We start from the raw sequence: 26,785 nt of genomic DNA on the forward strand, positions 1-26,785 counted from the left end.
CATGAGTTTGACCAAACTGCGGGAGGCAGTGCAAGACAGGAGTGCCTGGTGTGCTCTGGTCCATGGGGTCATGAAGAGTCGGACACAACTAAACGACTAAACACACACACACTACAAAATCACATGTTATATTGGGTGGAGGATGTTGGCTTGTTTTTGAATCCTGGAAAATATATTAGTCTTATCTGCAAACAAGGACACCATCATAGCTTTTATTGTGTTTTGAAGTGCTTGAGATTTAGCAAGATCCAAAAGCCCTGAATTATTATTTTTTTGGGGGGGGGGGGAATTAAACAATTGCAAAACAACTTTTTTTAAAAAAAAGTCTCCGTTTCTCCATATGTATGTTTATACCTCTATAGCATTATCAGAGCAGAATAATTACAAAGTACTTCATTCCTGCCATTTGCAAAGGGATTTATGCCCATAACAATAGTCATTTGTCTTGTAGAATCAGGGGACTGTTCAAAGATACAGGTGCTTTGTGTTCTTTGAAACAGGAGGCTAGGGTTGCCAGCTGTTTTAACACCCTCTTCAGCGGTGCCTGTATAGCAGTTGGATCTGCAGGCTTGAGCCAGGAACGATCCAGCTGGCAGTGAAAAGCTTCCCATTCTGGTTTTTGCAGATAATCAAGCTACGTACTTCTAAAGGCACAGAGCAGGTGACCCCCTTCCCTTCTCCTCCTATCTGGGAATGGGAACTGTCTGTCTGCTTCCCACACCTCTCTAAATCAGGAGTGGAGAACCTTTGGCCCTCCAGAGGTTGCTGAACTACAACTCCCACCAGCTCCAGTAAGCATGGTCAGTAGCCAGGGCTGTTCCCCACCCCTGCTTTCTATGGTATATGCTCCAGTGGTTACCTCTCTGGCCTCATGCCTTTTGCAACCCCCCAGTTTATGTACCATAATTCAGTAGGTAGCTTACAAGCAAGGGCTCGGCAGTTATTCTGCCCTCTATAAAGGTAAAGGTAAAGGGACCCCTGACCATTAGGTCCAGTCGTGACCGACTCTGGGGTTGCGCGCTCATATCGCATTATTGGCCGAGGGAGCCAGCGTACAGCTTCCAGGTCATGTGGCCAGCATGACAAAGCCGCTTCTGGCAAACAAGAGCAGCACATGGAAACGCCGTTTACCTTCCCGCTGTAGCGGTTCCTATTTATCTACTTGCATTTTGACATGCTTTCGAACTGCTAGGTTGGCAGGAGCTGGGACCAAGCAACGGGAGCTCACCCCGTCACAGGGATTCGAACCGCCGACTTTCTGATCAGCAAGCCCTAGGCTCAGTGGTTTAACCACAGCGCCACCTGGGTCCCCGCCCTCTATAAAGCAACTCAAAGAATGTGTCAGTTACATTTAGTGAGGAAATGTCATTTTCCAGCCTTAAGCCCCCCAACAAGGGGGATGATGGGATATTAGCACAGTCACCTGGCAAAGTTAGAGAATGCAGAAAGCTGCCTTGGATCAGTCAAGCCATTTTACAAGGACTATCAACTCTGCAGGATCTTGGTGGAGAGGGGTTCCTCCCCCCACCATCAGGTTCCTGATCCTTCTACCTGGAGATGCCAGAGATTGAGTCTTTGACCAGAGCTGGCCTAAGACGTTTTGGCACCTGAGGCGTACCACAAAATGCCGCCCACCTCCTTGTCAGGAGTGAGTGGAGATCTACATCAGGAACAAGGGTGGCAAGGAGGCCAGCAGCAACTCCTCTTTGCCCAGAGGCCACTGTAGATGCAACATGGGGAGGACTGTCAAGGAGGCAGCAGATCTGGCCTTGAAAGAGTGTGCCACATCTGTCGCTGTCACATGGCAGCAGGCAAGGCATTCCTTGGAGGCCGGATCTGCTACCCCTGTGTATCCTGCCTTCTGAGGCAATCACCTCAACTTGCCTCCTAGGTGGGCCAGCCCTCTCTGGGACACTGCAAAGCATTATCATCATCATCATCATCATCATCATCATCATCAGGACTTATATACCACCCTTCATCATAAGATGTCAGGGCAATTCACATCATGTGCTCCACCACTGAGTTGCAGTCTCTCAATGATGGCCTTGCATCCTTTGCAATCCACTGCGTTCAGAAAAAAAATGAGTATGTCTCAAGTATAAATGTGGGTTTGTTTTATAGGCTGCTTTAAGATTAATGGCTCACCCAGTCCCACGGTTCCTGGGAATTGTAGTTTGGTGAGGTTACTCAGAATTCTCACAGAACTACATTCTATGAGTCCCTCAGTTCCCAGGGTTCCCTGGGGAGACGGAATGACCATTGCACCACTTACTAGGCCTGTGGTGCTTATAGATACATACCCACCCACCCCAGAAGCATTTGGTTTCTCTCATTTCCCACCACCATATGGTGACCATTTAGCAGTGGTGAGTAGCTGTGTTAGGCAATAGCCAGGTGTGCTTATCCCAGTGAGACTTGGGCCAGAATGGGCCATTGTGGGATCATTAGAAGGGGCAAGCTGACCTCAATGGAGGAAGCTGGGTCTCACCAGGCCAGGGCAAAACCTGCTTTTTAGGAGCAGGATTTAGCCTTGAACCATAAACTAGCACCACCAAAGGTGTAGTGCTCCTGAGCACGTACAGAATATGTTTATAACCATAACCCCATTGGGAGTGGAGGGAGTGAGGCTTTTAGAGCTGAAGTCCTTGTTGAAGGAGGGTGACAGGAGATCACCTCAAGAGGATTGAAGACATTCCTGTTAAACCTCCTGGGAAGCAGAAAGCTATTGAAAATAAAATAATTATTCTTAAAACCTTCAAATTCAAAAATAAATTAGCTCATTGAAAGAGTTCTAGATATACATTTTGAGATCGGCTTGTTACAAGCAAAAGCAGTCTGGGTCTGCTTTGAGTCGCTGCCTCACTTATGTCTGCAGTTCTCCCCAGAGTAATGGTGGAAAGTCTGGATTCTCCATCCTAGATCTCAGCTGGGCTCTCTTCTCCCCAAGAGGAAGGTGATCACGTTTGGTCTCCTTTTTGAGCTGGTGATGGAGAATCATACAGAGCATATGCCCTGAGTTTCTCTGGAGAGGAATTCCTCTGTTGCTCTTGGGTGAGGCAGAAACATGTTACCTGCTGGCCACCTTCCTGAATGGACCTGGAGAAACAAAAACCCACAAAAAGAAATCAGTGGCAAACTCAGACTGACAACTTACAGGGGGTATTTGTATGGGAGATGAAGAAGCAGCCTGGCCTACAGATTTCTCTGTGCATGGAGGCATTTAAAAAGTTCATTTGTGCCCTGGTTCATTTTTTTAAATGCCATTATTGTTGGTTGGTATGCTATATATTGCTTTGAATACCGTTTGGGCAGGGAGCTGCATTAAGAAATACAATGTATAATAATAAAATTCCCTGTCTCCAGTCTGAAGTGATAACAATCAGCTGAACAGGTTAAACTATCAGCTGTTTGTTTAGAGTAGTTTCAGGAGGTTAGGCCCAAACCTTCAAGAATATTGACATATGGAAGACACTGGCCTGGCCTGAAGGTCTTTCTCCCTTTTGCTTCTGTTGGAAACCTTTCAGGTCTAAAAGTTGCACCTTCTGATTGGCTGGGCTGGCTCATATTTAGTGCCTCTCTTTCCCCCAGTCCTCTCCAGGGCCTGTTCTCCAAAGGAAATTAAATGCATAAAACCCCTTTGAGATGAGAGAGCTGATTCTTTTGAACTGCATTTCCTTATTATTTAAATGAAAGCAGCTGAAAACCATCATCCTTCCAGGGATCACAAACCAGATGAGGATTATATATATATATATTGATCAGCAAGTCTTTGTAACTCTATCTTGCTTTTAAGATTTATCTGCTCCTAACGAGTGCTAAGTACCTACAGTCCAGCTCTTTATGTTACAGGAATATTCCACTCTCCACTTACGTTAAGTGAAAGAGGCAAAGCTCAGAAGTCGTCCTTGCTTGCCTCCTTTTGAGATCCTCTTAGGAACCAACATCCTCATGGATGATATACCATTAGGCAAAGTGAGGAGGCAGGTGGGGAGAAGGCACACAGTGGGAAGAACCGTGTTTCTCAAAAAAATAATTTAAAAAATGGGTCTCTGGCTATTGCTGGACTACAACTCCCATCAGCCCTGAGCACTGCTCCTGCTAGCCAAGGGTGCTGAGGGTTGGAGTCCAGCAACAGCCGGGGGCTCAAGTTTGAGAAACACAGGGATAGAGCACCCAATTTCCGTGCAGAAGGTCCCCAGGTATCACCAGAGAGGGCTGGGGAAAGACAGGCTGTCTAAAATGCTGCCACTCAGTGCAGACAATACAGATGGACCAATGGTCTGGGGGAGATAGCTCAGTTGGTAGAGCATGAGGTTCTGAATCTCAGGGTTGTGGGTTCGAGCCCCACGCTGGGCAATGACTCCTGCATTGCAGGGGGTTGGACTAGATGACCCCTGGGGTCCCTTCCAACTCTACAATTCAATGATTCTAAGGCAGCCTCCCTGTGTTCCTAAGGTCCCTGAGGATAGAACTCTGTGTGCCCAGCAGCGACCTGCCCTTTCTTTGCCCTCTAAGCTGGTCTGCTGCCCTGGAGGGGGGGGGGTTGATGGAAGATGCTGTCCCTCATCAGCTTTGAAGTAAGAGTCAACCTATAGTTGACCTATAGCTAGACTATAGTTGGAGCAGGGAGCACTAGCTTGTCCTTTACCTCACAAAATCTTGCTTGATCAATAGAACAGTGTTCACTCTTGAGCAGATGTGGGGAATTTGGCCCCCTGCGATGAGGGGAGTTAGAGTCCAGCAACATCTGGAGGGCCCACGGTTCCCTGCACCTGCTCTTGTCTCACACATAGCCAGGCCAAGGGGTGGGGCGGTGGGTGGTTTTTTTTGCTGCCTTATCTAATGTAAAAATGTTGTGCACACATAGACCTCTTTGCTTGTGATTCTCTCTGCCCAGTGCTTCCCAAAGTGGCTAATACTAGAGACACAATGAAATACTACAAAGTGTGTTGAAAACAGCTGTAAGAGACAGGTAAAACATCAGTAAAATAAGGTTACCGGACATCTCCGTTTCCCATGGACAGTCCCCAGATTTAAAAATAAATCCCCTGACAAAATCCATCTATTCATTGAAAAAAAAATCTGGTAACCTTACAGCAAAAGCATCCTGTTTGTTTGTTTGTTGCATGTTGGCTAATGGGCCAAAAGTAGAGGAAAGAGAGGACAAGACATTCTGAACCTTTTGGGAGTTGCATGGGAGAAAGGATTTCAGCAGCTGTGCCTGCCAGGCCTGCCTGAGGGTCCTTCCACCGGGCACTTCATTGTGGACAACTTTCGTGCAGCATCTACACAACACCCTCATCGAAATGCCACCCTCTTTTATTTTCCAATTTAATCTTGGTTAACTGTTTCCACCGAAAATCTGAAAATTCTTGCTGGCTGAAGGTAACTAGAAGTGGGGCTAGCCAGATCTCTCTTGGCACGGACTTGTGGAGCTGGGATTGTAGCCACAGAGAAGGCCCCCGGTCCCATAAATCACCAGCACCTTAAATTACTTGGGCTAAATCATCAGCATAGCCACATCACATTAGATTCCTTGGATTTTCTTTTCACACTTTCAATGCCTGCTCCTCCCCATTTTTCCCTCTTGTGTCCCTCCTGGAATGCAAGGAAGGAGGAGAAATGGACCAGCTGATGAGCTGCTTAAGGCGGCCAACTTTCAAGCATGCCAGTTGGGGCTGAACTACACATGACAGCCTTGGCTGGGTCTGCAATCCATAACTGACACCCTAAAAGCACAGTTGAGGGTTTCTCCTGCCATTGGTGTGAAAGGCAACAATGCATTTTTAAATGTTCTTATACTGTCATCATGCATCTTGTGAGTGGAAGTAACTGAAGCACAATACAGTGGAACCTCGGTTTATGAACACCTCAGTTTACGAATTTTCGGTTTACGAACGCCGCGGACCCATCTGGAACGGATTAATTCACTTTCCATTACTTTCAATGGGACAGTTCGCTTCAGTTTATGAACAGACTTCCGGAACCAATTACACCCATGCTTTGGGTTAAGTACGCTTCAGGTTGAGTACTCTGCGGACCCGTCTGGAACGGATTAATCCACTTTCCATTACTTTCAATGGGAAAGTTCGCTTCAGTTTATGAACGCTTCAGTTTAAGTACTCTGCGGACCGTCTGGAACAGATTAATCCACTTTCCATTACTTTCAATGGGAAAGTTCACTTCAGTTTATGAACATTTCAGTTTATGAACAGACTTCCGGAACCAATTGTGTTCATAAACCGAGGTACCACTGTACTGCTTCTCACCATTGCGTCAAAGCAAGCATTGCTTCACACTTGCCAGGGCATTTCCGCCCTTCAATTTCCTTACCACAAAACTCCCATTTTAGTGGAAGTGGGTTTGTTGAGCAAGACCTCCCAATAAACTATAACTGTGTAACCTGAATTTGCTGGTGTGTGATTGGATCCCATCTGAAAAGAGTGACAGTGCCCCCCCACCCCAATTTTTCTCTCTTTTTCGTCTTTTCCTCCCCCAACAAACTATGTAGGAAAACCTTGTCAGTTTTCACCAGTTTCTCCATCTACACTTTTTCTGCTTTCTACTGAAACTACTGATGCCATTTCCCCTCCAAGTCTTCCTCTCTGCTTTCTCATGAAATTGATCAGACTTTCCTCCGTCTTGTCAGTTTGTCAGAGGTGTGTGTGTGTGTGTGTGTGTGTGTGTGTGTGTGTGTGTGAATGAAAGTGTTGGAGCAGGCTAGGAGGATAGCTTTTGGGGTTGTATCCAAGCTTAGATGCAGACATAGGAACCAACTCCTAGGGGCTGAGGGGGCTGGGCCCCCACAAAGTTTATGGGCATTTCCATTGAAATCATGTGTGTGCACTGCATCATGTGATTGATTATGCAGGGCGGGGCTTACTTGAGCCCCCACAATATTTTATTCAAGTTGGCACCCCTGGATGCAGGACAGTGTGAGTTGGGTCAAGTTCCCACCCAGGGAAAGGGAATGAGATGACACCTGAAGGCGGGAACAGCCTCTGGATGGGGCCATGCACATTATCTGATGCAGGGGGGTATTCCAAAGTGTTTTAAATGCACTTGTGGCTTTTGGCTGAAGCTGCCTCTGTGGGCTTTTTCCAAAACTACAAAGCAGTGGCTTTTTTCTCCCTGACAGCTGAATTCAGGCACACTTAAAAGTCTTCCTAGCAGCTGTTTCCTGTGATGTACCGGAAACTACTTTTGAAATTCCAGATTCAAACCCAACTTTGGGCATCACAGCTGCTGATGGTGTGTATGTTTAAAATCCATGTTGTGTATGCAAAGTACCCTGCTCCTCCCTCTAGATCACTACTTAAGCCACATCGGCCTAGCCAGCATGGGCAATGGTCAGGGGTGATGGGACTGGAGGACCACAAGGTCCCCACCCCTGACCCAAGTCTTGCTGGCTAATATCTTCCCTTGCAGATATTTATTTGCCAAATTCATGCTCGCCTCCTTTGAAGGGTGTGTGCACACACACAACACAAAGGCTTTGTGGACTGCCTTGGGTGCCTATTCGCTTCAGGACACAATTTTTCACAAGGAGGAGGAGAGTTTGGATTTGATATCCCGCTTTATCACTACCCTTAGGAGTCTCAAAGCGGCTAACATTCTCCTTTCCCTTCCTCCCCCACAACAAACACTCTGTGAGGTGAGTGAGCCTGAGAGACTTCAGAGAAGTGTGACTAGCCCAAGGTCACCCAGCAGCTGCATGTGGAGGAGCGGGGAAGTGAACCCGGTTCACCAGATTACGAGTCCACCGCTCTTAACCACTACACCACACTGGCTTTCATGGCTTCAATCAGGTCTACCTTAGGGAGCATCTTCTCTAGACTGAATCCTCTTGCCATCACCTAGATCTAGGCCTTGAGCTGGATTTGTTGGTTCTCTTAGGGCACAGGACCAGGGCTTTCTTGGGGATGCCCCCAGAGTTTGGAGTTTCGGAGGTTGGTTTTAAAGTTCCCTCAAGTTTTGGGGAGGTGTTTTTGAGCAAGACATGTGGGAACTGGACAGGAGTGGGCTGATGGTCCCAGAAGTGGTTGCTGGAAGACTGCCTTATTTTCTGGCAAAACTACCAAGCATCTCCTTTGTTTGGGAAAGTACAGGTAAACGGCCCTCACTAATTGACTCACTGGGAAGTAGTTGGAGACTCATCTGGAAAGGGAGAGCCATCTCCTTTGCTAAGGACGATGATGATTTGCTTTTAGGGTCTGTCTCCGAAGACAGAAGGCAGTGAGGCAAAGAAAGGCACAGATGCAGAGAACTACGGTAGCTGGGCAGCAGTGAGAGGTGACAGAGTGGGGTGACAGTCACACCAACTGGGGCAGAAGCTGAGGGCAGGCAAAACATGGTTTTCTGCTGGCATAGGGATTGGCACCTGATTCCCCTGCACCGCCACCACTTCTAGGGTTTTCCACAGTCTACGTCCTGTGGGAATCCTGCACCAGCCGTACTTCTGCCTGCCCACACTTTCAGCCAGCGGAATGGGCAGTTCAGTGCTGGCCTCACTCTTTGGGTGGAGGCTGAAGGAGCCTGGGTGGAAGGCGAGCCAGTGTGGTTTAGCAGCTAAAAGTAGAACCTGGGGAGCCAGGGTTTGAAACCCCATTTGGCCATGAAGCCAAATTGCCTCTCAGCCTCGCCTACACCACAGGCTTGTTATGGAGATAAAAGGAGGAGGGGTAGAACCACACATGCCACCAGGAGCCCCTTGGAGGAAAAGGTGGGATACCTTTTCAATGCAAGAAAGAAAGAAAATAAATAAGGAGGCCTCTGCCCCAGCATGGCGGATGAGGAGCTTGGGTTGCAGTTTAAGGGGATCAGCTGATGTGAGAAGAGCAGGCTTGGGCTGCCTGCGTCATTTCAAAATGTGCTTCTTCCCACACTCGACCTGTATGCATGGAATTCTATGCAGCACTAAGTGGAATGTTTATGGGGGAACAAGGTCTGCCCATGCAGTGTGACTCCCCTCCATATACCCCAAGCCTGTTCTAGGGACTCCCCTAAGGTGGTGCAATGGGTCGGTGTATCTGACAGTTAACAAGAAGGTTGGTGGTTCAAGCCCACCCAGGGACAGCTGTGGGCAGGAGGCTGGACTAGATGACCCTATGAGTCCCTTCCAACTTATAATTCTGAGATGCCACAATTCAGATCCTATTTAGGGGACATTTGGGGGGTGGAGAAGGGGGAAAGCCCTGTTGCACAAGCGGACCTCATTCTGTTGAACCCTGCACCGTGTTTGTAAATAAGTGCAACATTGCAAAGTGCCAATAAGCCACCAGTGGCAGCACCATATGTGAAGCAGCATCTGCTTTAACCTTTAGAAGATCTAAAATTGCAGGCAGAGGAGATCCACATGTGTTTCTTCTCTCTTCTCCCCTCTCCCTCCACCACATTTTCCAGTTCCAAAATGTCAAACTGCTCTTGTTTGGAAGAATGCCCTTAAAAGCTGGTAGGGTGGTCATCCAAATCCTAAAATTCTGCATTCAGCTGGGATGTGTATGTTCCTACTCCTAGTTACAGATAGGTGACAGGGTCTTCAGCTCTTGGGGTTGGGAACTGTGATAGGAGAGGTATCACTGTGGAAGGATTTTTTAATTTTTATTTTGACTGCGTCAGACCAACACAGCTACCTACCTGTAACTTTTTGAAATGGCAATCCTGCTGCTCATCGCTTCAGTGGTCACCGTGGGTGGGTGGTGTCCCATCAGAGCAGCGAACTTGGGCAAGGTTGTTGCTCCAATATTAAGCTGCTTGCCCAAGTAATCCATTCATGTCAGCAGGGGATTTTGAGCAAGCGGGGTGCGGGCAGAACGTTGGGATGGATTCACTGCTTAAATGTTTTGCAGAGTTTTCTCAAATCTCTTTGAGCTGAGACATGGGATGAAATAACTGAGTGTGCACACCATATGATGCCTCTGGTCATGGGATGCTTGCACATCCCTGAATCTAAGGCTGTTGGAATTAGGAAGCAGTTGGGCAGATATCCTTCTTTTGTTGTTTCCCCAGCTAACTATGTCGTGCTAGCAGATTTTTAAAAGTTGGCACAGAAGGTGCCCACTGGATCTCAGTTGGCAGGGGATTCCATAGTGCTGGGCCACCAACTCAGGGAATGTCCAATGATCCTCCTCAAGATGATCTTAGTAATTGAGCTGGGGTACAGGGTTCAGGTGATCCCTAAGCTACACTGGACCTAAGTCGTTTGGGGCTTTGTAAATTAAAACAAGTAGCTTGAACCTGGCTCAATAGTAAAAAGGGGCAGCGAGCACACTTGCCACTTGTTCATAGCTGTCAAGTTTTCCCTTTTCTCGCAAGGAAGCCTATTCAGCATAAGGGAATTTCCCTTTAAAAAGGGGGGGGGGAGAACTTGACAGCTATGCACTTTTTTCAGAATGAAAGGAAACCGAACCAAAAGAGCCCTGTGCAGTTAAAAAAAAAATGCTTCTAGCTCCAAAACACTGGATCAAATCACATATAAATTCAAGTACAATTATAGTTGATTGGAGCTGTTGCACAACAAACCAATTTCCCCAAAGATGGGATATTGGTGAGGAAATACACAGGGTCACACTTGCTTTGCTGTAAATGCCACCTAACTTCCCTGAAAAGAAATGCAAAGGAATGCTCATTAAATAGCCAATACTGTGTAACCCCCCTGCAAACAAATCAAGACTAAAGCTCAATAAACGGGTTGTCTGTAAGCACCTGGCTCTTTAAAGATGATTCTGAGTTGGCAGAACCTGCTTGCATTGTCTGTCTACAGTTTGTTGGGTTTTTATTTTTTTCTGATTGCTGTTGTTTTACTGAGATCCCACTATTATATCCTGCTCCTGTGTATTTTATTTTATTTTTGGACTTTTACTATCTTGTTTTGTTGAAATCTTTTGCATTTCATATTTTAGTATTTTATTATTGTTTGCCACTTTAGGTTAAAGTGCAATATGCGAAGAAAAAAAATATTAAAAGCATGTTTCCCCACCAACACCCTCAGATCTTTTGAATAATTGTTTTGGGGTGGGGGATAAAACCCATTAAGGTTAAAGTGCAATATGCGAAGAAAAAAAATATTAAAAGCATGTTTCCCCACCAACACCCTCAGATCTTTTGAATAATTGTTTTGGGGTGGGGGATAAAACCCATTAAGAGTTTTCTTAATGGGAGGCACATTTTCCCCCACCCTCCTCCTTTACAAATGATATATTGATTTATTTATTTTAATACACATTCTTGCTCTGTTCAACTTGTACCGAGTGAGGGAAAGGAGCTGCAGTTAACAAAGCTGGCGGGGGGGGGGGGGGGGAGGTTGGATGGAAGTTTTTTTTGGGGGGGGTGCTGTGGTTTTCCTTTTGGCCTGGGAGCCTCTGCAATGCTGGTGCCCTGGACCAGCTCACCTCAGAGATGATTTTTCAGAGATGAAAAATCTGAACAGAGCCTTTGTCCTTGATGGGCAGTTCTTGCAAAGAGGAACAAATGTGTCTCATTGACATTAAGGCTGGGGGAAATTAAGGATCCAGGGGAAAATGCTTGGGGGGGGGGAATTGGCAGAGGGAAACATTTAAAAATGTTCAATAGTAACGTCCCTTCTGCAAATACCAACTTTCAGGGAAGGGGTTGTTGGGGTGGTAGCACCGGGGGGGGGGGGGGGGTTACACACCCACACCATTTGCCAAGAGCCTGATCACAGATGCCATTAAACAAATAATAATAATGTACGGTAGACAAGTGAAAATCAATCATACATTGGAACACATTGAATAGTTTGGCCTTATGTGTAGCAATAACTCACACCTTCCTGCTTTCAAAAGCGAAATGCTAGTTGGGATGAGAAAACGATGCGCCAGCCAAGATTTTTGAAAAGCTCATCCTGGAAACCCCTCTCCCTTCTAATCGCTTTGCAAGATTTAACAAGGCCTAAAGTCCCATTCGCCCCCCCCCCCCCCGCAAAGAAACCCAAGCCAGCATTTACTGAAAACAGGCCTGGCTCTTCCCCTCTCAGTCGGCCACATCACACTCTTTCTCCATCAGCCCTGACATGTTTGGGGGGTTTTGGAGATAAGTCCCAAGAGGGACAGGGCTGCAGTGCAGCTCTCTATCCTTTGCTGGTACGGTGGTCACTTAATGCACCACCCCAAAATGACCCTACGGTCGCTGTCTTCCAGTGCCATAGCTCTGATTCAAATCTCTTTGCACCCTCAAAGATCATGTAGACCATGCCTGCTTTTCATAAGAATAAAATTGGATGGGTATTCTTTCCACTCATGGAGCTCAACCCATAATGCAGTTGCTGAACAAGCAATTCTAACAGTGCATGGATTCTTGGGACTCTCCAAATAAAATCTAGTCTTGTGGCCCTGAAGGTTGATCAATTAACAAGGAAGTTCTTGGTTTAAATTGTCTCTTCCATAAACTTACTGGGTTCTCCTAAGCAGTTTGTTTGTTTTTTTATAATAATTTTTATTGTTTTTTCCAAATATTTTCCATCATAACATCAATCTTATAAATAAAATAAAAAAGCATTTGGCTATATAAGCCTAGAACTTCCCTCCTCCTCAACTAATGGTTTTCCAACTTAATCTCTAATATGCATTTTATTCTTATTAACTAGATCTATTAGATCCTAATCTTAAAGAAACAATTTGTAAATTATATTTAGTAATAAATGATAATTTAAGCCTACAAAGCTTCTTGTAACCCTATTAGTGATGTCAGTTGTTTACAGTTGTTTCAAATACAACATAAATTTGTTCCGGTCTTTCAAGAAATTCTGGTCCTGTGGTTCCGAATTTTCCCATTCAATTTCGCCAATTCGGCACAGTCCATTAATTTCATCTGTCACTCTTCTTTTGATGGTATCTCTTCCTGTTTCCATCATTGGGCTAATAATATTCTCGCTGCAGATGTAGCATATAAGAATAATGTTTTATTCTGTGTATTTCTCTACCTACAATTCTCTACCTACAATTCTCTACCTAATAGGAAGGCTTCTGGTTCTCCTAAGCAGTGATCATACTGGTCAACCTTACATGGTTGTTAGTAAGCATCTAATGCATCTGTGCGGGACCGACTCTGGGGTTGCGCGCTCATCTCACATTATTGGCCAAGGGAGCCGGCGTATAGCTTCCAGGTCATGTGGCCAGCATGGCAAAGCCGCTTCTGGCAAACCAGAGCAGCACATGAAAACGCCGTTTACCTTCCCGCTGTAGCGGTTCCTATTTATCTACTTGCATTTTGACGTGCTTTCAAACTGCTAGGTTGGCAGGAGCTGGGACCAAGCAACGGGAGCTCACCCCGTCACTCTAAAAAGCCTTGGTCTTTCTGGCTGGGGCTGATGGGAGGTGGAGTCCTACAACATCTGGAGGGCAAGATGTTCCCCATCCCTGATGTAGATGGACCATATTAAGCCCTCTGGGCACAGACTTCACATGTTCTATGCTCTGCACTGTGGCTCCTTCCTGCCTGTTCCTTCCATGGCCCTTTTGCTTGCCCCTTCTTGCCTGCCACGAAGGGTGGGGGGGGCAGGTGCCTGAGGGAGGGAGATGCTGGGTACACAGACCATGGGAATGTATCCTAGTTGTGTTTTGCTGGTTGAGTCTGGCTAGCTGTATCAGGAGGCAAGGAGACCTGCTGTGTCACCAAGGCCACATCCCTCCAGAATTAGCAGGCTAGGTGTTATGTACTGAGCTGAATCCTAGAACAATAGGATTCAGAATCAGCGGGAGCTACCCAATCCAACTCCAGGTGGAAGTGAATCCGCAACCTGATTGGCCTGCTGGAGCAGCCAATCAGGCGGCTGGCAGAAGTGAATCTGCTACCTGATTGGCCTGTAGGAGCAGCCAATCAGGCTGCAGGCAGAAGTCAATCCATAATATAATTGGCCCACAGGTGTAGCCCTGAAGTAGCCAATCACGCAAGGCCCATTGTGTAAATAATGTATATAAGCAGATGGTTTGGGGAAAAGAGCATTCGTCTTCTCTTCTCCTCCTTGATGACTATGAGCTGAATAAAGAGCATGAAATTCACTCTTGACTCCGAGTATATTTCACTAGGGCTGCTTGTATCTCGAGTCTAAACTTGCACAATGCATTGGCCGGGGGGGGGGGGGGGAGAGAGAGAGAGAGAGAGAGAGAGAGAGAGAGAGAGAGAGAGAGAGAGAGAGAGAGAGAGAGAGAGAGAGAGAGAGAGAGAGAGAGAGAGAGAGAGAGAGAGAGAGAGACTGGTTTAGAATACAGTATCCCTGTGGCTTGCCTGCCTGAAGATAAGTGATATGTGAATCAGGCCAGATTCTGGTCCCACTGTAAATACTTCAATTGAGCTATATAGTGGTACCTCGGGTTATGAACTTAATTCGTTCCGGAGACCTGTTCTTAACCTGGGGCGCGCTTTTGCTAATGGGGCCTCCACTGCTGCTGCGCCGCTGGCACACGATTTCTGTTCTCATCCTGGGGCAAAGTTTGTAACCTAAGGTACTACATCCAGGTTAGCGGAGTTTGTAACCTGAAGCGTTTGTAACCCAAGGTACCGCTGGAACATTACCGGTATCTGTAAAACTTGTTTTGAATGCCTGGGGACAACCTGGGCATTTATTAAGCATACAGTCATACCTCGGTTTAAGTACGCTTCGGTTTGAGTACTTTCAGTTTAAGCACTCCGCGGACCCGTCTGGAACGGATTAATCCACTTTCCATTACAACAACAACAATCTTTATTACGGTCCATAGACCCATCAATTCGTTACCAAGCGATACACAGCTGGGACACCCCGCCCTCAAACCACTCAGACATCTTACTCAAATTCGGAATAGGAAACATTAGTTCTTGTGACCACCGATAAAAACTTTGCCACTGCTAGTGTTCTGGCATTTGACCATTACAGTACACTTTGCCACTGCTAGTGTTCTGGCATTTGACCATTAGTGTTCTGGCATTTTCCATTACAGTACTTTCAATGGGAAAGTTCGCTTCAGGCTAAGTATGCTTCGGGTTAAGTACAGACTTCCAGAACCAATTGTGTACTTAAACTGAAGTACCACTGTAATGACAAAACTTTCTGCCGCCTGTGCACCTGGTGCCTTTATTTCATTAACTGCAGCCTGCCCCACAGACATAGGAATCTGCCTTGTATCACATCAGACCCATTGGTCCATTTATTTCAGTGCTGTCCACACAGACTGGCAGGGGCTTTCCAGGGTTCCAGCCAAGGGATGGCTGGAATTTCACTTCAGAAGAAATGGGGGTTTGCTTTCAATCAAATGTGAACCCTGGAAAGGAGCCAGTGGTCACTTCCAGACAAAGCGAACGTTGAGTAATCTCTCCGATTTGCTTTCACGGAATTTGTGCAGACGTTATACAACATCACCGCTGAGTGGTTTTTATCTTACCGCACAAAGTCCTACTTATTTCTTTACTGGAAATGGATCAGTTATGCAATAGCGCTGTTTAGCCATTGTTATTTATTGCAACGTAGCCTTTTTCTTTTATGGTGAGTTATAAAGATCCATTCTTATTGTGCAAAGGGCATTATCGGCCTCTACTTGAATATTTGTGTGATCCTGGCAGAAAGTGTTACAGTCCAGAAGCACCCACTATCCTAGGTTTAACAACAGCAGCAGCAGCAGCAGCAGCAACAACAGCAGCAGCAGCAGCAGCAGCAGCAACAACAGCAGCAGCAGCAGCAGCAGCAGCAACAACAACAGCAGCAGCAGCAGCAGCAGCAGCAGCAGCAGCAACAACACAACCCCCTGAGAACCAAACCCAGATCAGAGAGGCTTTGGCTTCATCACAGAGGGACAAGCCTATACTTCTCTAGGGTCTGATTTATCTGAGCACCCTCTCAAATACAGGCTAATTCCTTCTGAGAACTTAAATGGGGCATTGGCAGTGGCCGCCCTTTATTTTCACGAAACTCTTGCTTTTTAAAACATTTTTGGTAGCTTTGGGTGGCATGGGTGATATTAAGGACTGACAAATATGTCAATTTTGCTTTGCCTCAGTTTCTCATCTTTGCAACCTTAAATTCAGCTTTCCACATACCGGCAGCTGTTTGGGTTGTTTTTTTTTTTAAATAAAACAACATGAAAACTTTGTCAGCATTTTTGTGTGAAGTTCTCCTGATATTATTGCAAGCAATTTCACCTAATGCAATGCATTTTTTTTGCATGGTGTTTTCACAAATGTATGCATTTTATGCACATTTCCCCTGAATATATAAATTTTGTACCCATAATTAGGTTGGGGAACTGCATTGCAAAATTCAGAAAAGTCCAAATTTCTTGTGTTTGGGTTCGAGGAGTTATTAAAATGCAAACAATATTGAATTTCTCCCACATCCCTAGTGGTATTAATATCTCATGGAATGCCTTACGCCATGTGCTTCTGTCCAGTCACTGTGTTTGTCAGAAGAAGCCTTTTGAGCAGAGCCCTGTGCTCTTGATGTCCACTCCAAGATAATCGGGAGCCAGGTGTTGCAGCACCTACCTAATGAAACACCTTCCCTACTTATATTAGGCAAGCACCAGCCGTGTTAAGCTTCAGACTCTTGCTTTGATCTTTTTCTCCCCCCCCCAAATGTGCTTTCCCCCTGAAATGTGACCTCAGAGCTACGTACTGTGATTCATTTTATTCTGAATTTCATGATAGGTGTTATGCAGCTAAATTTTGCTCAGGGTAGATCTACTGGAATTAAATGACCTTAAGTTGGTTATGCTCATCAATTTCAAGGGGGTCTACTCTAAGTGACACTTGGTTGAATAGCACCCATTGTTGATAAGGGGTGTGGTATTCTCTTATTCAGCATCACTTTGATATATAAACTAGGGTAATAATTAAAGCATGGGAACAGTGAGCATGTGTTTGTTCATGTGCTGGGAGCATGCAGCGGGGGGGGGGGGAGAATGTTGCAGGAAAACATTTAACTCAAAGTGATGTTTGCCAGCCACAAACTGATATTTGCTTCCTTCATGCTTCAATGAAGCATTGGCACCATATGTGATCATGAAGGCTGGGAGCTGACTTCCACCTAATCTGTGCCACCTTACAATTTGCTTCCCTTAAGCAAGCAGGCTAAAAGTGGGGATGGAACTGGCATTTGGGAGATGCATGCTGTAACCGGGCATGCATCTTCTGAGACACTTTCCACACACGCATTCCAAATATCCTTGGGATTGTAGTCCAGTTCACAGTTTGGGGTTAAGATCCTGTGCACACTTTATTGACATTAAGTTCCATTGAACACAATGGGACTTAACTTCTGAGTGAGCATGCATACAATTGATTGCACCATAAATAACTAAAGGAGAAGGAAAATCACCCTGTTGGTACACTACATCCTATTTGAGGACAATTTCTCCAAATTCCACCCCTTGATGATACAACATACATCCAGTGAATCCCACCCCCTATGGACCCCAACTTGTATTTGTAAGGTTTGTGCATTTTGGTTTTGGTTTTAAATCCAGTAGCAACAAACACCATGGTTAATCAAATTAGTATCTATTACAGCTGTAGTTCATTTCAAATCTGTTCTAGGGAAGGACCATCATTTGTTGGAAGAGCCCCAGCTTTGCCAGCAGAAGATCTCTGGTTCAGTCTCTGCCATCTCCATGTAGGGATGGAAAAAACCCTCACCTGAGAATCTGCCACAGGGGTGGTGAACCCACAGTCTGCATCTGGCACAGGTATATATAAAGGCTGCAAAGCTACTTCTGGTGGCTTAGCAGCCCCTTCCCAAAATCAGGCACCTCCTCCTCTTCCCCCCAATGTTCCTGCAAAGGTGCATCACCTCCCTCTGGCACGGCACCCTTGCCAGAAGATCTTAACACACATGAAACAGGAAGGAGCAAAAATCTTCTAGCAGCGGTGATGTGCAAGAGGGCAATTTCCTCCCTGTTGCAGTGCTAAGCTAGGAGGAGAGGTTCCTCTCCTAGCCCAGCCCAGCCCAGTGCAGTGATGAGGAGGACAGACAAGGTCTCTTGCTCTGTAGGGACTATTGTCTGAAGATCAAGAGACAGGGTTTCTCCTCCCTTGAGCTTCAGGGAACAGTGTGAGCTGCTAGAGGCAGTATGAGCTAGATGCCAGAGTTTGGTCTAAAGGTACATGAGGCAAACACCTGGCAGCAACTAGGCAGGTCTAGGTCTGTTTTGTACCTGAATGGGTACTAGACCTGGGACCTGGGAGTCCAATGCATGACACCTTGAGTTCCATGATGGAAAGAGGCTGGGGTATAAATGCAGTAAATTGTAATAGATGGCCCAGTGCTTTGACTTGGTATAAAGTAGCTTTCAATGTTCTGCATTGCTGGACTTCTCTAATCTTGTTCTGAAACATTCTCCCAACAGTGACTTGATGGAATGCAAGCCTTGCTACATTTTGGAGGCGGCAGGGAAATGCTTTGCTTTCTCTTTCATTTTAATAGTGAGCATGGATGGGTTTAGATGGCTCTGAATTCAGCTCACCATGTATTGGCTTTGCCATTTTTCTTGCAATTCAGCTTCTTCATCTTTTGTTTTTTAAAACCAAAGTCGTTCTGCTCCTTGTGTGCTCACTGCCATGAGTTGTTTGATTGGCAGGTTTAAAAATGGCAACAGTCCAGAGGAAAATAAATTAAGTGGGAAAATAAATAAGCAAAATGCCACTTAAACCAAAGCACCCAGGTGATTAAATGGGAACCAGGTGGCACACGGTTCCACCAACATTCCTCCTGAAAACACCTGAAACTCAAATGTAGTGTAGTGAATCTGGGGTGAGCCCAAGACCACAAGAAGCTGCTTTCTACAAAGTCATACCGTTGGTCCATCTAGCTCAGTATTGTCTACACTAATTGGTAGCAGCTCTCCAGGATTTTGGATTGAAGTTTCTCCCAGCCGTACCAGGAGATGCCAGAAACGGAACATGGGACCTTTGGCGTGCAAAGCAGATGCTCCGTCTCTGAGCTACGGCTCTTCTGCTGCATGTGGCGCAATGAAGGAGCCACAGGACAAGTGGAGAAGGGGATGCTGGGCATGCACTAATTTGGCAGCACAGCCAAGAAGTCCTAACGCACGACCTTCACAAGTCCCATTGAAGTGAATGGGTGCTTCAGTTGGGGGGATCAGGCCCGTGGCATAACTGCAGCTACTAACACAGAAGTCTCCCATGGGTTGTGCAGCTCCAGCCTTTGACAAGAGCAGAAAGAACTTATTTGCAGCATCCAGGAGCACAAAGTGCTCCAAGATTTCCTTGCCTAAAGTCTGATTAGGGGACTTCTCTCCCTCCCCCCCCCCCATGTGCTTTGGATATGTGAGAGTTGCTTGCACTGCAAAAAGGGAAAAAAAGAGGAAATGTGTAGGGTAGCAATGCCTCTGGTGTTTGTCCCAATCAGATGCTGCTTACTTGGGTAGCAATACAGATGGATCTGAGCAGGACTGAGGATTGTTCCTTATGCACTCACAGCCTACTCAATTTACAGGTAGGTAGCCGTGTTGGTCTGAGTGGAAGCAAAATAAAAAAATTCCTTCAGTAGCACCTTAAAGACCAACTAAGTTTTTATTTTGGTATGAGCTTTCGTTTGCATGCACACTTCTTCAGATCTGAAGAGCACACGAAAGCTCATACCAAAATAAAAACTTAGTTGGTCTTTAAGGTGCTACTGAAGGAATTTTTTTTTTTGGAGCCTACTCAATGTTAGCTGCTACTACCATTATTCTAATGGAAGGACTGAGCACATGGACCATGGGACTTACAGGCTACAAAAATTCAGTACATGCTAGATATATTTGGAACTTACTGTGAGCACTTTGCACTGGCTTGCAAGGTGCCCATGATCATTGTCAAGGTACGAAGTGAGAACCAACCTAGAGAAAACGGAAACCTCCATAGGTCATCAGTCTCAGGCTTGCATCAGTTAAAAAGAGCAACTAACTGTAGCCCAGCTGAGGGGTGTTGTCCTCCTGCCTGAACGACCCTGGAGCTAATGTTACCCAGGCTCCTCCTGAAGGTTGAGGGGCCAAGGGGAAAGAGACTCAGGTCGGTTAGATTCCCCCCCCCCCCAATGCTTCATCTCTCCTTCCTCTGGCAGCAAACAATATTTTTCCAACATGTGGCAGCAAACAAAACTGAAGTCACTGTTGTATAGTAAAAGGAGGCTGAGTCGAAGAGGCTTTTGAGGTTATTGCCCTGTGGGAGAGAGTAGCCACAGGGTCAGAGATCAGGCTGGGTCTGATATACTTTCCTCTTTCCGGGTGATACTCTGCCTGCAGCAATCTCAAAGAGCAATCACCGTTTTCTTCAGCATTAATTGCCCTGTTTTGTTTTCATCCCATCCCAGGGGCTTAACCAAGAAGATTGTTCCAGCATGTGCAGAGCTGATCCTGGAGTGTGTGCTTTTGAATGTACACTTTTGCGGGTGATGTCCGAGGTAAGATTTGGCATTTCCAGGGTTGCACCTACATGTTTCTGAAATTCCTTTGCGGGGTGTTGGCAGGGTGATGCATCAAATTTGTTCCATTGACCCCGTTAGGAGGACAGGGCTAACTACTTAATTCAATTGTTTCTCATTATTTTGGTCAGGTTTTCAGGCTGCGGGTTGTGCAAAGAATTGATGCCATTTCCTGTTTTTACAAGTATTGATTTTGATTTTTAAAAAATTGCTTGCTAGTTTTCAATTTGAAATAAAATGTTACCATTTTTATAAAGGTGTTGGTCAACTACTTTGGGGAGCAGCTGGTCCAGAAATGCAGGCTATATACTGAAGAAGTCAACAGAATGATCGGAGGTGGATGGGGTTGTCTCTTAAAATGTCAAGCAGGATTCTGCATAAACCTCTCTTCACGGGGGCCGGGGGGGGGGGAGCCCAGACCTGCAAAATTGGAATATTGACTGTGGAATTTGTAGCACAATTCTGTGCAGCTTCACTTGGAAGTAAGTCCCAATGAATTCCATGAGACTTAACTAACCATCTAAATGTGTATACGATTGCAGCCTTCATTTTTGAAAGCTTCAATCCTTTGCACGCTTACTTGGAGTTTCGGTAGCCCTAAAGTTCAGTGGAGCTTAACTTTTGAGCAGGGGAGTATTTAGGAGGTGGCCTAGAGGGCCCATGTCTCGGGTCTTTTGCAGCGGACCTCCGATCTCCTGCCTCCCCTTTTTAAAAAGAAATATATATTTACTTTCCCTATTTCATCCTGGTGAGACCACTGCTCCCCAACTGCCACTGCAATTTATCAGAGAGGCATCTATCCATAGAAATCAGCATATGCAAATATTATGCAGAGTTGTGCCATGGGCCTCCACCCCAAGTCTTTAAGCACTAGAAAGCAGAGTTGTAAGGTAAATATTCATAGGACTGGACCACATGAATTTTGCTTGCTTTCTTTTTTCATAAGGCATAGGAAGCTGCTCCTGCAGAGAGAGACGCCTGGTCCACCCAGCTCAGTACTCTTGGCACAGATTGTCAGTGGCTCTCCAGGGTTTCTGACAGAATTATTTCCCAGCACTATCTGGAGATGCCAGGAGTTGTTCCTTGGGACCACCTGCATGCAAAGCAGATCTACCACTACTAAGTTATATCTCTTCCCCTAAGCTTTCTAGTCCTTATGGTTGCAAGACTACCGGTATGCTTGCTGAACAAGAGTTCTGGCAACCAGAAGACTGGGCTCTGCTCTGTCACATAGTTATTTACATCACTTCATGATGTTTAGTAGGTGTGGGGAAACGTATGCAAAGGAAGAATAAAATGCCGGATAAATGATGCAAAAGAAGAGAGGTTATGAAATTCTGCCCATACCTTATATGGGTCACAGAATTATGCTTTCCTTGTTGCAGAATTTTGGGGTACCTTAGTGCAAGTTTCCTTTTTTTTGTCTTGGCATCGGATACCTGTTTGATATGAATAAGTAACCTCGTAACATTATTTAACTCCCTGGGCAACCTTAGTGGCATCCAGGACCAGATTCTTCTTCAGTTTCTAAATACAGTGGTACCTCGGTTTAAGTACACAATTGATTCCGGAATTCTGTACTTAACCTGAAGCGTACTTAACCTGAAGTGAACTTTCCCACTGAAAGTAATGGAAAGTGGATTAATCCGTTCCGGACAGGTCCGCGGAGTACTTAAACTGAAAGTACAGTACTCAAACCGAAGCGTACTTAAGCCGAGGTATGACTGTATGCTTAATAAATGCCCAGGTTGTCCCCAGGCATTCAAAACAAGTTTTACAGATACCGGTAATGTTCCAGCAAACTACAGTGGTACCTTGGGTTACAAACGCTTTGGTTTACAAACTCCGCTAACCTGGACATACTCCCTCAGGTATTTGGGATGATACATGGATTTTGTACTGTAATGGTATAGTTGTATGTTGTATGTTTGTATGTATGTATGTATGTATGTATGTATGTATGTATGTATGTATGTTAATACGTTAGTATGTATGTATGTACTTTCGTTGTGACTTATGTATGTATTTTTGTTGTGATTTCTGTATGTTGGTGGTTATAATAAAATAATGTTTTTTTTAAAAAAAGGAAAGTGGATTAATCCGTTCCAGACGGTCCACGGAATACTTAAACTAAGCGTACTTAACTTGAAGTGAACTTTCCCATTGAAAGTAATGGAATGTGGATTAATCCGTTCCAGACGGGTCTGCAGAGTACTTAAACTGAAAGTTCTCAAATTGAAGCGTACTTAAACCGAGGTATGACTGTAAGAGAAATCCAGGTTGTGGAGGGCAGTGGAAAGGATCACAGCTAGTGAAATTCTTCCTTCATGGAAACTCTTAAAGTCACAGCAGCCTTGTCAAGGTGTCAAGCAATGTAGGCAACTAGGGGTGTCTAAAACCTGACTCAGTATTTCTTCCTCCCCACATGCTGTCTTACAATTACTGTATTCTGTTTTGCAATGCAGATCCGAATCATTGTTCTGCAGTGTTCATGCACAGATATGCCTGCCTATTAACCGAGGCAGGCATATCTGTGCATCATGTTTCCTGTCCAGGAGCATAGAAGCCTTTCTCTCTCTGATTTGAATCATTGCTATACATCCGATGTCCATTTAGCTTGTTTGTGCAACACCCTGCAAAAATGTTGGCTGGCTGTGTGCGGATCTGATGGTGAGAATCACAAACTGGCTCCCTGACTATTCAGGCTATGAATTTACAGCAGGAAATGCGCAGTTTAATGCACCAAAACTGAGCCAATCATACCATGTAGCAAAGTGATGCAAGCTGCTTCAAACAGCTGAATTTTGGGTGCTTTTCAAAAGCAGCATTTACCCAAGCCTGCCATGATTTTTTAAACCATGTCTGAAGGAAATATCTGCCCTCTGCAAGAAAAGAATAGATGAAGGCAAGAATTTATGTCCAAATGGTTCAGTGAGACTTTTTTTAAAAAATATTGACCCTAACTACAGAGGCAAGTGGGGTAGCATTTAAGGTCTACCTGAGGCAGCAATGAGCACATAAATTGTGTGCTCCCAACTTAAAACCATATCTGCAGTGGTGCAGTTTTAATCCATGTTTGTGATTACACATATGGAAGCAGGAGATGCTAGCTGTTTCCATAATGCCAAAAGTGTGGTTTTATTCTAAGGGAAGTATACATCATTTTCACACACAGAAATAATAATCAGGTGCCATTGTTATCCAAGGCAGGCACATGAACAGGAATCCGGGCGATCAAGTGCCTTTGCTTGACCAGCAAATTGGCTCTTTTTATCAACCTTCATTTCCATGTCTGTGAAGTGGGAACAGCAGAGCTGGCTTCTCTTGCAGGAACATGAAAAGACAGGTGGTTTGTGCATAATATACAAAAATCAGGATGTCTTTGAAAGTCATGTTATGAAGTGTGTTTGGGGACTTGTCTCATTATGAATTTGTTTAATGTGGAGGAGAATTGTGGGAGATTGAATGTACATTTCAGTGAGTGTAGGTTTTATATTTCTATTAGAAATGGATGAATGAAATGTGTCCCTGGTGAAAAAATTGTTGGCCTGCTTATAAAGGCGATATGGAATGGGTCGGCCTTCCAAACACAAAATAAAGATAAAGCATTGTATACAACATTAATCATACTCCGAACTGACATTAAAATCAGAAGGCATACCGGTAACTTAGTCCTCTCGATTCATTTCAGTGGCTCTACTCTAAATATAACTGACGTTGGATTACAATCTACAGCCAAAACAGAAAGCAATTTGTACTTAATTCCCTATAATCCAGCTCTTCATTTAAAAGGATAAAGGCAACTTCTGGGCCTGACCATCTCTGAATTTATCTGGATTTGTGGGCAAGCCATTGGCAGGAATTGGTATCTGAATGGTGAAGTGAGGCTTTACAAAAATGTTGGTCTCAGTGGGCTCTGCTTAGGCACCAAAAGAGAGAGAGAGAGAGAACACGCGTCTTGGGCTGGCACTGCATCAGGCGCAGAAAATGATGCATATTTGTGGCATTTCTGCTTACATAAATACCATTTATAGAAATAAATGGTTCATGAAATTTGAATGCACATGAACATATAGGCTGAGCTTAATCAAACACATAAAAATGTCCAACTGATTTCTCAAGCATGTCGGTTTCAGCTGAGATCCAGCACCTGCTTGGCATATCCAGCAGTTTGTGGTGGATTTTGCTACTGAAATCAAGGAACTGCTCAATTTAGGAGGGACCAAAAAAAACCCCAAGCCTATTTCTAACAAAAAAACAACAACCCAAGTTGCTGACCCAAGTTTACCTTTTCCCCCCAGTCCCATGCAAAGTCCTGCACAGCCATAAGCACCGTCTTTTGAATGCAAGTCCTACCAAATGCAGATGGGCTTACTTCCAAAGAAGTCTGCTTAGGATTGCGTTCTTGTATCCCTGCTCGATGTCTTTATGAAATGCCATGGGATGTTTTTTACAGTGGACAAATGACAGTGTGCACATTGTTTTATGCTGGTGTCTTAGAGAGAGGAGTCATTTGCCTGTAGTGTGGTTATTCCTTATGCGCTATCTTCTCCTGGCAAGCAGGTCTGGGAACCAAAGGCATACGTCCATCAGTTGCAGGAATGTGCCACTTTCAACTTCCACATTGTCTCTGTGTGGTCTAAAACTGCTCAAATCTAAAGACTGTCAGGGTACCATGTTTTTTCACCCTTCTGACCAGAAAGCCCTTATGCCTAGTTGCACACACCTAGCAGCTGGTTACAGGTAGGTAGCCGTGTTGGTCTGGATCAAAGTAAAATAAAAAAATTCCTTCAGTAGCACCTTAAAGACCAACTAAGTTTTTATTTTGGTATGAGCTTTCGTGTGCATGCACACTTGTGCATGGTATCTGAAGAAGTGTGCATGCACACGAAAGCTCATACCAAAATAAAAACTTAGTTGGTCTTTAAGGTGCTACTGAAGGAATTTTTTTATTTTACCTAGCAGCTGGTTATGGTTCTTCACTGGTGATTGGAAAGATATTTTGCACATGCCCAAAGTTGTGCTTTTTTTGTATGTACACTATAACTTTTTACAGTTAAAGAGCAGTCTGCAGCTAACCATGCCCTGGTCTTGGAACTCAGCCTAGAGAAGAAGTGCAAGGTAGGAAGGAGAAGAGCATGGAGCAGGACGTACCTTCCGGTGGGTCTCAGTGGGATGCTGACATGGACCAGGCCCCTTCCATCCTCCAGACGGAGAAGGCATAGCTGAGCCTCTCGTGGGCCAGGTAGTTGCAGCTGGAGATCTTGTGGTCGAGCTCATCGCTCTGCAGAACCTGGTAGAGGAAGTCGATGTACCGCGCCGCCAGCTTGAGTGTCTGGATCTTGCTGAGCTTGTCGGAAGGCAGCGTGGGGATGATTTTGCGCAGTTCAGCGAAGGCATCGTTCAGTGACTGGGTGCGCTGGCGCTCCCGCACATTGGCAATCACCCGCTGCGTGTGCATGTCCTCGAAGGTCTGTGGCACGGGGCTGCGCTTGCTGCGCTTGCCCTGGGGCGAGGGGGCACTGCACTCCTGCAGGGGAGCCGAGGCCAAGGGCTTGCCCAGTTGGGTCCTCTTGCGCAGGCCTTTTTTGGGGACCCTCTCACTCTCCTCCTCGCTGGTCACCAGGCTATCCTCTGGTGAATCTGGGCACATGCTTTCCTCTTTCATCCTTTGTGAATCTTCTTCCCTTCCCTCTCAGAAGACGTGGCAAGGACCTGGATCTAGCAGGCCGTGGTGCATCCAAGCCAAGGCGACCGGAGGTTCAAATGTGGCAACCTTAAGGGTGGGACCCTTCCAAAAAAAAGCCCCACAGCTTCCAGAGCGGCAGAGGCTTTCTGAGTTGCTCCAACCTTCAAGGATCTGCTTGTTCACCCTCCTTTCCCTCCACCCTTCCTAAAGGGCTAAAGAGAGGAGGGACGTTATGAAAATGTTGTTAATGCCCTTCACGGATAGGGTAAGGCGTTCCAGGGGAGGGGCCGTGCACAGACCAATGCAGTCCTTCACGATAATGCAAACATCAAGAGAGCTTATGGGTTCCAGATTGCCTTCCTTTCCTCTTCTCTTCTCCCCCAACATCCTCCCCCCCCCCCCAGCCCTTAGGCACAGATGCTCTAGCCAGCCGCTTGGATGCCAGAGGATGTTTCCCTCACCCACTGTAATTGACAAGGGTCTGCCGGGGCTGACCCCTGCCCACAACCTTGTCGATGAAGATTGCAAAGCAGTTGTTGCATTGGGTTGGTGCCTTCGCTACTGATCAAAAGCATTTGCTGCTGCTGCTGGGTGGACTTTTTGGGGCTACTTATTGCAGTGCCGCAAGCTTATAACTATAGCATGCAGGCTATTGTCAGGAGGAACAAATCAATATAGATATA

The 26,785-nt window shown here is 45.6% G+C and overlaps 1 protein-coding gene and 1 non-coding gene across 2 annotated transcripts; one reads left to right on the top strand and one right to left on the bottom strand.

Annotated features, from left to right (window-relative positions):
- Window positions 1-192: 192 nt before the first annotated feature.
- LOC118077718 (twist-related protein 2) lies at window positions 193-26,288 on the bottom strand. Its single transcript, XM_035101435.2, has 2 exons — window positions 25,568-26,288; window positions 193-3,099 (listed from the first exon to the last, which is right to left on the bottom strand). Exon 1 carries the CDS (start codon window positions 26,079-26,081, stop codon window positions 25,581-25,583), a length of 501 nt encoding a protein of 166 aa, XP_034957326.2. The 5' UTR covers window positions 26,082-26,288; the 3' UTR covers window positions 193-3,099; window positions 25,568-25,580.
- Window positions 4,282-4,359, top strand: TRNAQ-CUG (transfer RNA glutamine (anticodon CUG)). The gene has a single exon. It is a non-coding gene; the product is annotated as a tRNA-Gln (tRNA).
- Window positions 26,289-26,785: the final 497 nt, after the last annotated feature.

This window comes from Zootoca vivipara, chromosome 2 (assembly GCF_963506605.1).
Source record: "Zootoca vivipara chromosome 2, rZooViv1.1, whole genome shotgun sequence".
In the NCBI taxonomy this organism is placed as follows: Eukaryota; Metazoa; Chordata; class Lepidosauria; order Squamata; family Lacertidae; genus Zootoca; species Zootoca vivipara.